The sequence below is a fragment of the Chrysochloris asiatica genome, unplaced genomic scaffold (genome assembly GCF_000296735.1).
Source record: "Chrysochloris asiatica unplaced genomic scaffold, ChrAsi1.0 scaffold00011, whole genome shotgun sequence".
In the NCBI taxonomy this organism is placed as follows: domain Eukaryota; kingdom Metazoa; phylum Chordata; class Mammalia; order Afrosoricida; family Chrysochloridae; genus Chrysochloris; species Chrysochloris asiatica.
Window position 1 is genome coordinate 702,444 of NW_006408529.1, and position 15,911 is coordinate 718,354.

General features: G+C 35.0%; 1 protein-coding gene across 1 annotated transcript in view; it reads right to left on the reverse strand.

Annotated features, from left to right (window-relative positions):
* Nucleotides 1-3,784, reverse strand: part of LOC102831657 (neuronal membrane glycoprotein M6-a-like) — a 209,932-nt gene extending 206,148 nt beyond the window's left edge. Inside the window, exon 1 of the mRNA XM_006834409.1 lies at nucleotides 2,897-3,784. Coding sequence (XP_006834472.1) covers nucleotides 2,897-2,933 — 37 coding nt within the window. The 5' untranslated portion in view covers nucleotides 2,934-3,784. The remainder of the gene's footprint in view (nucleotides 1-2,896) is intronic.
* Nucleotides 3,785-15,911: the final 12,127 nt, after the last annotated feature.

Here is a 15,911-nt window from a genome sequence, read left to right on the forward strand (position 1 = left end):
TTTGAGGATTTAAAAATAAATAAATATGATTATATGGTGGTGGTAGTCATATACTAAGGAGTCAGTTCTGACTCATAATGATGCTGTACAGGGTTTCTGAGGCTATAAATCTTTACGGGAGCAGAAAGCCTCATCTTTCTCCCATGGAGCAACTGGTAGATTCAAACTGCTGACCTTTTGGTTAGCAACTCAGCTCGTAATCCACTATGCTACCAGAGTTCTATAGATAGATATAGATAGATAGATGATAGATAGATGATAGATAGATAGATAGATAGAGATAGAAGCCTTTCAATCTGTCTCCTTCCTTATTACAAATCAGAAGGACAAAAAATTATGTCATAGTTCACCAACATCACGTTGAAATTTCAACTGTAGCATGTAAGATGGAAGCCAGTAGTTTAATTAAGCATATTTGTTATCAACTATGCTAAGAGCATTATCATATTTGGTAACAAATAAGCATGACAAATATGCTTAAACCACTGGCTTCCATCTTACATGCTACAGTTGAAATTGCAATGTGATGTTGGTGAACTATGACATAATTTTTTATCCTTCTGATTTGTAATAAGGAAGGACACTGACCAAAAAGCTTGTAAGAAAAAATGAGAGAGAGACAGCATGAAGTATTTAAAATGAAAGATAATCCTATGATGCTTAAACTATTATTTACAAAAATCCAACGCTGTCTTTTTTAAAAAGAGAGAGAAGGAGAAGAGATAATGATGTAAAGTACTGTTTTCCTTTAGAGCAGAAGGATCATTAAATCTGACCATCTAAACTCTTGAGGAAACTCTAATGATTTTATCTGCTTGCTTAGTAGCTCCTGCAACATAGATCCCATCTGATTTGACATTGTTTCCTGTCATGGCACATAGATACAGTTTTTAGATTCAAATATAACTTTCTTACAATAAACATGTAGAAAATGTGACAGAAGCAGAGTTGAGAAGAATTGATAACTAAAATTGAAGGAAATAAAATATTGTCTTTCTCAATAAAGAAAAGAAAATCCTAGATACTTTATTTATATCTGCATATATTTATAAACTATCACACAATTTTCTGATTTAAAATTATTTTCTATCACTGCTAATGATTTTGTTGCATACATCTTAATGATAAGAAGAAAATGTGCCTGATTTCCTGTATCACAGCCTCCCCATGATAAAAAATTTTCAGCTTCACCTGAGAAAATGACAACTAACTACGTCATCTTTTCCTGGTTCCTGTATCTATCAAGGCTTATATAGACACATTCAACCTGTTACCATAATCCATGATTTAACTCAAGGTTTCTTTACTGTAGCAGTATCCTTTCTCTACTGTATTTTAAATTATCCTAAACAAGGTGATTGACCAAGAAGCATTCTCATATGTACTATAAAGAAATATATGTAATAGAAAGAATAAATGATTTTATTCTTTAAGCAAAGTACTAAATTGAGATACGAAGCAGTCTCATACGTACTATAAAGAAATATATGTACTAGAAAAAATAAAGGATTTTATTCTTTAAGTAAAGTAACAAACCGAGACTGGAAAACCATGAAAGTTTCCCATTTAAAATCATTGGTAATGCTGATGAATCACTGTCTCTATAATAAATGTAATAGGGGTTTTATTTTTAAAAAATAATTTAAGTATACATGTACTATCACTGTAGATTATTGTATCTTCATCACAGAGTACCATTAGCAGGGTAACTAGTGTCTAAAATCTGACTGCTAGATTATCTGTTCTTTATTATCCTCTATTCTTTATATAAAACCTTTATTGCACTTAATGTTAATGGTCTCTGATGTATTTCAAGGTAAGAGACTAAGCAAAGCTGAATGGATCAAGATAATGAAAATGATGCTACGTTTTTAAATATCCCATTTTTATCATTTGAAATATATTTTAGATAAAATACTGTAGTTATATACATCCTAAATCAACCTTGACAGCTGAATTTTTAAACTACTTATCTTAAAATACTGCCTCTATATAGTATTACCTGTGTTACTGTTTCACTCCTAAGAAAACAAGAGCATTTTCCAAAGCATTACATAAGCCTAAGCTCAGACATGAGAGAAAACACTGCCAACATTGGAGTGAAAGCCACAGTTCCTTCCACATAGACCACTTGACACATAAAAAGATCCTGGAGATGTTTGCTTGAATCATTCAAAATTGCCAGAATTTGACCATTTTTGACAAGTAAAAATGGCAATTTCATTAGAACTCATCCAGCCAGGTGTACCTGCACAACCTTTAAAAAATGTATTAGAAAATGACATTCATTACTCAGAAAGATGTTGATTATGGTAGAAGATAGAAAACAGAAAATACTAGCACCACTATGTACCCTGAAAATGTATGAAACTCAGCATCTACCCAAATAAACAAGGATTCTTTTTAAAAAGGTGCACCAACTAAAATATATTAAATATACTATTAGCCTTTGTTATATCAGGTATCCATTCAAAGATACATTAACGGTTACATCATCAGATTTTTTAACAACTAGCTCCAAATACTGCATTAGTGGGTTTCTCATAGTTAACACCAGGAATCCCTTGACCTAGCTCGACAGGCGTGAAAACATGAAATAAATGAAGGTTAACAAAGACTGATCTAAAGAATAGTTCCCAATAACACCACAATGCTATTATCACTAATACCCTATTATGCATTTGGATACGTATATGAGAAAGATTTGCAAAAAAAAAAAAAAAATCACATTTATGCCCCACATTATCGCAAGTAGAGACCAGACTAAAAGAGAAAAGGGGGAAAAAATGCTTTCCAAGAGAGAAACATTTATTAGCCTACTGGCAAGTGTCTAAAGCAAACAAGGAAACTGCAAAATAATTACTTAGTTACAAATAAACCCTTTTTAACACAGTACCTTTTTGTGTCTGTCCCTCTTCCATATTCTCTTCCATGGCTACCTTTCTTCAGTAGAATCTGGTACACGGAATTAATCAAAAGCCTCAATTAGACGTTGGAAAAAACTGGTGTGTGTGTGTTTTTTTTTTTTCCCTGGGAAGCTCCAACAGCAGTGGTTCAGGCAAGTCCTCAGAGCTTAGCTAAGTCTCCTTGGCTCCTCTTGTTTGCTTGGAGACAGGCTGTCAAGTGTAATTTCATTCAAATTACTCTTCCGTGAAGATTATCAATTTTTCTTCTCAAAGCTGCCCATTGTGTACCACTGTAAGCAGGTATTCAAACAAATAGCCTGAGAATTTGGGGGGAAATTTGGTCTGAATCCCAGTAGCAGAGACTGTGATTCAAGAGCCTTGCTTTGCATTTAAAATGGGGAATAGAAATTGAGGTTTGCATTGAAATCTGGGCTTTAAATTGGAAGCAGGCTAAACTGTGAACAGATGGAGGGGTGTCCTCCTAACATGAAGCCGACCACCAACCCATAATTCCCCCTCTTTGCTACCAGAGTAGGAAAGCCCAGATTCCCGTCCTTCCTTTATGCTGCAGCAATTGCTTCTCACCCAGTCACAGACGTTGCAAAAATGATTTTTTTTCTTTCTCTCCTCACAAAGTATCTAGTTAATTTGATTTAAAAGTGCCAAGAAACGAGGCAATTATACCATACCAAGGTTTGTTTGTAAAATGTTATTATTAAGAGAGGACTTGTAAGCTCACACCTTCAGATTTAAAAAGCAATGGAAGTATGGCTTTCAAAGGAATGTATATAAACCTTTAAGCCTCAGAGATATGTGTTTTAAGTAATTATGTTACTTCAGTGTTATAGGACTCTTAAATGAAAGGGAGAGAAACACTGAGGGAAAATAAAGGAATCTATTGATGTCTTTGTAATTTATTGCTATGATTTTAGCCTACTAGAGCTGCTGCTTTTAAATGAGAATCTCTTGAAAGAGTATTTTTCCCCAAGGGTCACTTCTGAGGAATGAGTAGGGATATAAAAGAAAGGAACAAATTCTAGATAAGGAACAGGATAAGCAATTTATAACAGGAATCTGCAGTCTGATTTGGAATGCAAATCACAATGCAGCAGCCTGGAGATAAATTAGCATTTGTGCTTCAGCCCACTGAGTGACAGGACACCATCCAAGAGTCTCAATACTTCACAAAAGGTACAGTAAGAAAATAAACAGTATCTCTTTCAAGGGGGCATAAACCTTTACTAGAGTATAAAGAAAGAACCCTGGCTCTGTCTCCATCTCTAAATAACCAACTACACAGAGACAACAGATATCCACACACTTCTCTAAAATCTATGCTCTTAATGAAAACATTATTTACTTTCTAATTATCCGTAACTTGAGAATCCTGCATTATCATATGTATTTCATGTATATTCTTTGAAGCATCTAAGTAGCATCATGCTGCACACCAATCTATAAATCATTACAAAAGCCACTATTTAGAAAGGATACAATTATGCAAGATTCCATTTTATTTCTCATAAAGAAACCTCTGACCTCTTACTTCTATAATCATTTGCTATTTATTTTCTCTCCCCAAAAGAATTTAACCCAAAGGTAAATATAGTTCAAATAATTAAAAAAAAAACTATCTCTTCTGGATATAGTCCAGTCTGACTTCAAGGTTTGTGAGAGAGCCTCTTGCTCAGGGCAAAGATGGAAAGAGGAAAGCCATAGGGGAAATCAAACAGCCAAATTGTAACAGCTTCTCTGCTTTAGTTTATTCCTAGACTGACATAATCTGGCAAACAGTAAAAACAAAACAAAATGGAGTATCATTCCTCATTCATATTCTTTATTTATATCAGAGACAACATCAATATATAAAATTATTAATAGTAATAACAAAATTTATTATGTCACCTTACAATTTTAAAACACATTCACATCCCATTTGTGATGTAAATAGAGAAGGTGTTATTTTTAGTTTGCATTTCATAGTGAAGAAAGCTTGAACACAGAGAGACCCAAGGATTGGGACAGAAAAAGGCCAAGTAATCTTAGAATCTTGTCAGCTGATTCCTAGTTTAATGCTATGAATCTGGAAATAGTTATTTCTGCCCACTCTATTCCATTCTGAATACCTTCATTGTCTTCAAAAATCAGTCTTAGTTCATAGTTTTCTTTTCCACTATGCACATAAACAGAAATAGAGGGAAATGGAAAAGAAATAAAAAAATGAAAAAAATATCCATTGTACAAGATGAATGGAAGAATAAGAATAAACTGTTTTCCAGCTGGGAGCTTTAGAGCAAAATAACATAGATTGAAACGTTCTTCTGATTACATGTAAAAGGTAACAACTTACCACATTGAAGGTAGGTTTGGGGTGGGGCTCTCTTTCTATTTTAGGCATCTTAATCCTAAGGTGTTCAGTAATACTGTGCTGAAAAATCTAACTCTATGTCTTGGTCCTTTGTTTCTAAAGAGTTACTAAAGAAAGATACAGACATTCTTAAGATTTGTCCTGTGTCCTGAAAGACTAGAGTTTCAAAAAAAAGAGAGAGAAGATGGGAAGCCCATTATTATTTATCCCAAGAAGTCACCACTTGAGTCCGTTAGACTCATTCATGTCAAGACCAAGTATTCAGAGTTGTACAGTATTACTGTCATGATAATGCCATGGCACAGTTTGAAACTGGTCAATGATTTTCCATTACACTTAGTATAAAATTGGACCTCCTTGAATTAGTAGACATGACATGGCAAGAGTATATTTCTCCAAACTAACTATGCCCTACTGTTCTTCATTTACTTGTCTTCTGTTAAGTTCTCAAAATTATCAAATGCAAGTGCTGTTCCTCTTATCTTCCCTACACCCTTTGAGGTCTAGATTTACTCATTCTACACATCTTAACTTAATTGCATCATCCTCAAGCAAAATCTTCCTTACACACAGAACAAATTTCCTTTAGCATTTGACTCTGTTCCTACAAAATACTCATAACGTATTTCACTGTATAGTTGTTCCTCAAATCTGTTGTCTTACATCAACTAGGACACAAAACCCATGAGGGTAAGGACTCTATCCATCACACTTAATAGTACACCCCTTCTCACTTCCAAAACAAGTACATAGTAAGTTTTCAGTAGACATTTGTTGAAGGCATGAATGAATGAATAACATAATAAAGATGAATGAAGACAATAATAATTAAAAAAAAAAAAACCTGTAGAGCAAAATATACTTTCTCTTATGTCTAGTCACTATCAGAAAATGGTTTAGAGTGTGAACAAAATTTACAATGATTTCAGGAGCTACGTGTCATATTTATATATAACAAATGGCATGTCTAAGAAGTTGATGAGACAATGACAAAGAGATAATCTTAGAAATCAAATAGTAAGACAAAAAGGCAACTGAGGAATCAATAATTGTGTTCCATGCTTCCTTTTTCAAGGGAAAGCTGTATTGTCATGGGGGTGGGGGTGGTGTGCCTTAGGGTCGGTTCCAACTCATAGCGACCCTGCATAGAGTTGCCAAGGCTGTGAATCTTTACAGGAGCAGAAAGACTTATCTTTCTCTGGCAGAACAGCTAGTAGTTTTGAACCGCTGACCTTGAGGTTATCATCTCGACTCACAGCCAGTACGCTACCAGAGCTCTTTTGTAGTGTCATAAGTATTTGCAAATATAAGGAGAAACATAAAAATTCAAGGATGGCTATACTTTAGGTAATTTTTTTCTTTCTGAAATAGGATGAATCAATTATCAGTACACAAACATTAATTGTTTTTAAGAGCTGTTGAGTCAGTTTAACTCATAGCAACCCTACATAGGGTTACTGAGGAGTAACTAGTGGCTTTGATCTGCTGTTGATCTTGTGGTTGGTATTCCAGTGCTTTTGCTACAGACATCCATACACCTAGGAAATGAAAAAATAAAAATAAAACCTTTAAAATATATTTTGTCATAGTTCTAAATGTAAGTAGCCCAGATAGCCAAATCCCTTTAAGTAACTGGAATTTTCAGGAAACATGACTAAACCGTGAGAAGTAATGCATGTTTCCTAAGATCTATGGGTCTACAAGCACTGGTTTGCCTAATATCTCAAAATCTAAACTAAAAGACCCTGAAACTCACTCTCCAGCATAGAGATGCTAAAGCAAACAGAAGAAATGAGGTAAAAGAGCTGAATACAAATTTAAATGGTAGCTCAAGAAGACAAAGACAAATATTATAATGAAATGTGCAAAGACTTGGAGTTAGAAAAGCAGAAGGAAAGAACATGCTCAGCATTTCTCAAGCTGAAGGAACTGAAGAAAAAAAATTCAAGCTTTGAGTTGCAATACTGAAGGATTCTATGGACAAAGTTGTGTCATCTGCATATCATAAGTTTTATAAGTACTCTTCCAATCCTCCAACTGTCAGTTTGTTGTATTGTGGTGGCTTGTGTTTTGCTGTGATTCTGGAAGCCAAACCAATAGTATTTTAAATACCAGCAAGGTCATCCATGGTGTACAGGTTTCAGATGAGCTTCTAGACTAATATAGACTAGGAAGAAGAAGAGACAGACTTCTTACAAATATCCAGTCACTGAAAGCCAGTAGAATACTATACTTCCAAATATTTAGTCACTGAAAACCAGTGGAACACTATCAGCATCAAAATATTGAATTCTGAAACATGATAAAGAGAACCAGAATGTTGTGAGATGTAGTGCTGGAAAATGAGCCCATGAGGTTGGAAGGCACTCAAATTATGACTGGGGAACAGCTGCCTCCTTAAAGTAGAGTTGACAGTGCTTACACAAATGGAGTAGAGCTTTCAAGACCTTCATTTGCTGATGGAGCACAACTCAAAATGAAGAGAAACAGCTGTAAACATTGACTAATAATCTGAAACTGGAAAGTATGAAATATGGATCTAGGAAAACCGGAAGTTGTCAAAAATGAAATGGAACACATAAACATTGATACAATAAGCCCGAATGAGCTGAAATGGATTGGTTTTGGTCATTTTGAATCTGAAAACCATATGGATTACTATGCAGGGTATGACAGATTGAAGAGGAATTGCATCACATTCATCATCAAAAGGAACATTTTAAGAACTATCTTGAAGTACAATGCGTTCTGTGATTGGATAACATCTACACACCTCGAAGGAAGTGTGATAATGCAATCTGAATGATAATGCAACTATCATTCAGATTAACTCACCAACCACTAAAGCAAATGATGGTGAAATTGAAGAATTCTACCAACTTCTTCAGTCTAAAACTGATCAAACATAGAATAAAGATTCAGTGATAATTACTGGTGATTGGAATGTAAAGGTTGGAAACAAACAGGAAAGATATATTTGGAAAATGTGGCCTTGGTAGTAGAAATGATGCTGGAAATCACATGATAGAATTTTGCAAGACCTGTGACGTCTTCACTCAAACACCTTTGTAAAGAACCATAAAAGATAACTATACACATGGACCTCACCAGATGGAGTACACAGAAATCAAATAGACTACATCTATGGAAAACGACAGTGGGAAAGCTCCGTATCATTAGTGGAAGGGGCAGACTGTGGAACATACCATAAATTGCTCATATGCAAATTCAGGCTGAAGCTGAAGAAAATTAAAACAAGTCCACAAGAGCCAAAATATGACATTAAATATATCCCACCTGCATTTTGATCATATGAAGAACAGATTTGATGCACTGATGCTAAAGACCAAAGATAAGTGGAGTTGTGGGATGACATCAACAACATCATAGAGGAAGAAAGCGAGAGGCCATTTTAAGAATACAAAAAAGAAGGAAAAAACCAAAATGGATATTAAAAGATACACTGACTAAAAAAAGAATGTTTTCTTGATAAAAGGGCAGGTAATATACAAAAGGGAGGTTAGCAGACGGAAGATGAAGGTAACAGGTGACACAGGGAGAAATGCAATAGTTGAAGTGAATAGAGGTAAATGTTTTTCAGTGTTGGTACATGAAGGGGATTGCAGCCATGCAATGAAGAAAAGCATTTGATTTCTTAAATCTAAAACTGATGCTGTGTTACGTAAACCTTCGCTCAATTCACAATAAAGAAAAAAATTTAGAAGAGATAATATTATATATTCCTGGGTGTTTTTGTGTACATCTCCCCACCCCACACCCAAAAAAATGAAAAACAGAGGGAATGGAAGCAAATACTGTTGAATGATGATACACGGAGGAGATTGTAATCATTGTAATGAAACGATGGTATAAAGCCAACGCTCTCCCATGTAAACAATCACTCAGTTCACAATAAAAACTTATTTTTTAAAAAACTAAAAAAAAAAAAAAAAGAGACACTGAATCTTGTTCTCCAGTCTAGAAATGCTAAAGCAAATGGAAGAAATGAGGTGGTAAACAAGGTGAATTGAACATTTCAAAGGGCAGCTAGATAAGAAGAAGAAGAAAAAAAGATAAATATAATGAAATGTGCAAAGACCTAGAGTTAGAAAATCAAAAGGGAAGGACACACTCAGCATTTTTCAAGCTGAAAGAACTGAAGAAAAAATAAGCCTGGACTTGCATTATTGAAGCATTCCATGGGTAAAATATTGAAAGATGCAGATAGCATCAAAGGAAGATGAAAGGAATACACAGAGTCACTGTACCATAAAGAAATGGTCAATATTCAACCATTTCAAGAGCTGGCATATGATCAAGAGCCAATGATCCTGAAGGAAGAAGTCCAAGGCCCATTGAAGGCATTAACAAAGAAAACATCTCTGGGAATTGATTGAATGCAAACTGAAATCTATTAACTAGTTTATTCAGTACTGAAAGCACTCACTTATTTATGCCAGCAACTTTGGAAGACATGCCCAATGAAAGAGGCTTCTTGCAGAGTCTTTGTAGTGTATAAGATCTTAGGTGGAATCCTGATCCCCATCCAAAACATTCTGAGGTGGAAAATTCTCACTTGAAATTACAAGCAGAGCAGCCTGGAGCAGCTAGAGGAACAGAAGATACTTCTGGAAGAAAGAGCAGAAGGAATAATAAGAAACAAAAACAGCAGTCGGATTGGCTACTACAAGAACAAGCAAGTTGTTCACCAGGGAGCCAGCAAGGCAGGCAATTAAGACCCTTCAGGACAAACCCCCTTCCAATACTAAAACTCAAAGGGAATACACGCACAGGCATGTAAGCTTGCTGGTAAGCACATTGGCCTACTGGTCAGTGGAAGCGGGAGGAAAGCAGCAATGAAGAAGTGGGCTGAGTCTGACCACATTACACACACTCCTGTAGACCTGGAACATGATAAGACCTGGTCTGCCCAAAGACCAGGGGATTACTGAACCCATGGGCAAGGACAGAGCCACAGAGGGCTAGAGCTGAGATTGAAGCGGCCAGTTGATATAAAGTGCAGGGAGATGCACAAGAATGCCCAAACTTGCAAATAGTACCCATTTGACCTACCTTCAACAAGTGGATGATCAGAATCGACTAGAGGAAGATAAAAAAAAAAACAATTTTTAATAAAGAAAACAAGTAAATTGCTTCAATTTGATTAACTTAACCTATACTTATGGATATAATAGCTTAAAATATCAACCAAGAGGGAAGGAATCTTCACAGCAAGGATCATTCCCATCCCCTCTGTACACAGGGTTGATAGGGATGGGCAACTTAGACACTGGCTACCAAAAATGGGAGGGGGGGTAATAAAGGCATGAAGTGACTGGTTACAAGTTTTTAAGAAAGAGTTTAGTTCTAGAGTGTGCCAGGAAAGTTTTATAGTTTTCATCCTGTCTAGATGGGTCTGGTGAAAGGAGATGGGGATAAGATTCTTATGATTCAATAGTGAGTAATTGTTATCATGACTAATTGCAATCGTCACAACTATAAATGCAGAAGTTTTGTAATAAAAAAGGGAGATTAGTTAATCTTATAGTCCAGGAATAGAGGACTATAAGACCACCACAGGAGAAGAGATGGAGTGGAATGTGGGACCCTAGCCAGAGAAACAGCAACACAGAGATGGAGATAGAGATGATGACATGGAGAGATACAGCAGCTGAGGACTCTAGACTCATGAAAGAAAAAGGCTGTGTGCTGGCAGCCAAGAGGCAGGGTTTCAGAATGTGCATTTGGTTATTTAAATGATTATATTTCTTAGTGTTTTTGGTGTACATCCACAACAACAACAACAACAAAAACAACAACAGAGGGAATAGAAGCAAATACTGTTGAATGATGATGCATGGAGGGGATTGTAATCATTGCAATGAAATGAAATACAATAGTATGAGTGTAAAACTGATGTTATCTCTTGTAGGTTATCATTCAATTTACAATAAAAACTTAAAAAAAAAAAATTGGAAGACAGCTACGTGACCAACTGATTGGAAGAGCTCCATAACTGTGTCCATTCCAAGGTGACCTAATGGAATGTGATAATTTGGACAATGTCATTAATATTACATGCAAGTAAAATTTTGCTAAAAATCATTGTAAAATGGTTGCAACAACAAACAGTACATTGACAGGGAACTTCCAGAAGTTTGAGTCAGATTCAGACAAGTTCAACGAAGGAGAGATGTAACTGCTGATGTCATATGGATCTTGACTTAAAGCAGAATGTATAAGAAAAATGTTTACCCGCACTGTATTGACTATGCAAAAGATTTCAGTTGTGTGGACATCATTGTGGAGAATGTGTATTCAACAACACTTAATTGAGCTCATGAGGAACCTATACATAGACCAAGATGCAGTTGTTCAAACAGAACAAGGGAATGCTGAATGGTTTAAAATTAGGAAAAATGTGTGCCAGGGTTGTATTTTTTTTCCACCATATTTATGTAGAACAAATAATTTGAGAAGCTGGATAATATGAAGAAAACATGGCATTAGGGATTGAGAAAGAATTATTAACAAGCAGAAGTCAAGAAATCAAAGTATATATTGCATTAGGCAAATCTGCTGTACAAGAGCTCTTTAAAGGGTTGAAGAGCAAAGATGTCAGTTTGAGGACAACCCAAGAGTTCCTGACCCAAGACAAGGTATTTTCAGTAACCTCATATGCATGTGAAAATTGAGCAAATCATGGCAGAACTGATGTATTTAAGTTGTATTATCACAGACAGCCAAAAGAATAAACAAATTTGTGTTGGAAGACAAGACATACAGTCAGAATGCACCTTAGAGCTCAGGGTGGCCAGACATTGTCTATAATACTTCAGACATATTATCAAGAGGGACCAGTCCTTGTAGAAGATGAGATAGATTAGCTTGAAAAGTTGATGATAAAATATAGAATGACAACCAAACTAAATGAAGCCCTATGTATCTGTAAGACACCAAACAACACGAATGAAACGGGAGGATATTATGTGGGAAAAAATTAGTCATTCACAAAAAGACAAATATTGTGTCAAACTACTATTGTAAAAAGTTAAGAAATGTTTTTCTGGATAAGTTATGATTATGAGGGAGGTAGGAGTGGATAGGGTAGAGGGAAAATTATTCATGGACCAAAGGGTAAACACATGTTAACATGGGGTATGGGGCAGATGAAATACAAGAAGGGAGATTGGCAGTGAAAAGTTGAAGGTAGCAGGAGACACAGGGGGAATCCAAGCCTTAAAGTGGAGATTCAAATCTCTTTTAATTGAAAGATGTGATTGTGTCTATTAAAATTTCATAGAAATTTAAGTTATTTAAAATATAGGAGAGTTTAGGAAATTTCCTTATCAAAGGATTGATTAAGAAACAAGATCCTTTACTTCATTTGAAAAGAGGTAGAAATCCATACACAATTTTGTAAAGAGGTTAATTGCCTCACAATAAATGCCAATTTAATGCAAATTCAATAAATGCAAAGAAACATTATAAGGTATCTGAAAAGTAAATGTAAAACTATGTAAGTAACAAAAATGAACCAAGATAAACTAAAAAAAAAAAAAAAATGAAAAGAACTTTAAAAGCTCATGAATTATTCTATGAAATATAAATAAAATTTTATTGTTGATTTTCTTAGATGTCATCTAGTGAGTTTCTACTCATAGTGACCCTGTGTACAACACAACTAAACACTGCCAGGTCTGTCACTATTCTCATAATTGTTGTGTGGTTGAACCTATTGTTATTGACACCATTTTCATCATCATTAATTGTTAATCCATTATTTCATTTTTCAGATGAAACAAAAAATTTTATAACTAATTCTCTCCTAAAACTGACAGTTTTTTTTTTAAAGAACATAAACATAATCAATATTTAGAGAAACAGTGATTGAAAAGATCTGTATTTTATATAAAAAGAAGGTCATTCAATGCATTAAAAATCAAATGAAAGTGCTCACTTCAGCAGCACATATACTAAAATTGGAACAATACAGAGAAGATTAGCATGGCCCCTGCACAAGGATGACACACAAATTCATAAGCCATTCCATATTTTTAAAGAGGTGTTGAAAAGACAATTTATTGCAATAAACGCACACATCCAAAATGAAGAAAGAACCAAAATTAACACATTAACACATCACCTACAACAATTAGAAACAGACAAACAGAGGGAACCTACAGCCATTAAAAGAAAATAAATAATAAAGATTAGAGCAGAAACAAATGAAATAGAAAACAGAAAAAAACTATAGAAAGAATCAACAGGACAAGAAGCTGGTTCTTTGAAAGGATCAGTAAAATTGACAAACCATTGGCAAACCTAACAAAACAAGAGGGAGAAGACACAAATAACAGGCATTAGAAACCATACGGGCTATGTCACAACTGAACCAAAGGAAATCAAAAGGATAATAACAGAATATGATAAAAAGTTGTTTTCCAACAAATTTGAAAAATTAGAAAAGATGGATACATTTTTAGAAAAATACAAACTACCTAAACCTACACACAGTGAAGTAGAAAACCAGAACAAACCTATAACAAAAGAAGAAATTGATCAGGTCATCAAAAAATTCCCAACCAAAAGAAGTCCAAGCCCAGATGGCTTCACTGGTGAGTTCTATCAAACATTCAGTGAAGATGAGCGGTCACTAATTCTATGCAAATTATTCCAGAAGATAGAGGATGATGAAAAACTTCCTAATACATTTTATGAAGCAAGTATAACCCTTATACCAAAACAAGGGAAGGACTTCACTAAGAAAGAAAACTATAGACCAATATCCCTCATGAACATAGATGCAAAATTTCTCAACAAAATCCTAGCCAACAGAATCCAACAGCACACCAAAAATATAACATATCATGATCAAGTGGGAATCATATCAGGGATGCAAGGATGGTTCAACATTAGAAAAACGATCAATGCAATCCACCATATAAATAAGAAAAAGGAAAATAAGCACATGATCATATTGATTGATGCAGAAAAGGCATTTGACAAAATCCAACATCCATTCCTGATAAAAACACTCAACTATGTAAAAATTAAAGGGCAATTCCTCAGTATAATTAAGAGCATATATACAAAACCAACAGTCTACATTAATCTCAATGGAAAGAAACTGAAAGCCTTCCCTCTGCAAACAGGAACCAGACAATGATTCCCTTTATCACCACTCCTATTCAATATAGTACTGGAAGTCTTAGAAAGAGCTATATGGCAAGACAGGGAAATTAAAGGCATCCAACTTGGCAAAGAAGAAGTAAAACTCTCTCTATTTGCAGACGATATGAACCTATACATAGAAAATCCCAAAGACTCAGTAAAAATCCAACTATACCTCATCGGAAGATTCAGCAAAGTGGAAGGGTATAAGATCAATATACAAAAATCAGTTGGATTCCTATATACCAAAAACAACAATGCGGAAAAGGACATTAGGAAAGCAATACCATTTACAATAGCCGCCCAAAGGATGAAATATCTAGGAATAAATGTAACCAGAGAAACAAAGGACTTATACAAAGAAAACTACAAAACACTACTACAAGAAACCAAAAGAGACCTACAAAAATGGAAGAATATACCATGCTAATGGATAGGAAGACTTAACATCATGAAAATGTCAATACTGCCCAAAGCAATTTACACATATAATGCAATCCCAATCCAGAGTCCAATGACATTCTTCAAAGAGATGGAAAAAACAATTACAAACGTTATATGGAAAAGAAAGAGACTCAAGATAAGCAAATCACTGCTTAAGAAGAAGAATAAGGTTGGAACCCTCTTATTCCCTACTTCAAAATTTATTGCCCAGCTACAGTGATTAAAACAAATTGGTACTGGTACAATGAAAGATACATTGATTAATGGAACAGACTCAAGAATACAGAAATTAACCCATCCACATACAGCCAACTGATTTTTGACAAAGTATCTAAATATACCGCATGGGGAGGGGATAGTCTCTTCAACAGATGGTGCTGGCAGAATTGAAATGCAATACGCAAAATATTAAAACAAGACCTAAATGTGAATCCTAAAATTATGAAGGTCGTCAATGAAAAAATAGGGACAAATGTGAGGGCACAAATTCAGGGAATACACAGACTACCAAACATTTTGAAAAGTAGACAAAATAGATGATTAGGACATTCTACAAATTAAAATCTTACGTGCATCAAAAGACTTCACCATAAGAGAAAAAGGGAACCCACAGAATGGGAAAAAACCTTTTGCAACAACACATCAGACAAAGGACTCATTTCTAAATTATATAGGAAACTACAACACCTCTACAAGAAAAAGAAAAATAACCCAATTAAAAAATGGGCACAGCAAATTCTCTTCAAAGACTAAGGCGCAAGGGAAATGTATGCTTTGATTGGCAACCACGCATGTCACCCAGTAGTCTCTCCACTGAGTAGTATACAATCTGTCTGTGTGCGGATAATGAAAGGAGATGGGGATAGGTCCCTTGTGGTACAATGGTGAATAATTGTTATCAGGACTGACTGCGAGGGTTGGAAATGTAAAGGTAGACATTTTCTAGTAAAAGGAGGGGAGTGATTGACTATGCAGTCCAGGAGCTGAGGTCCCTGGAACCATCAATGGAGAAGAGAGGA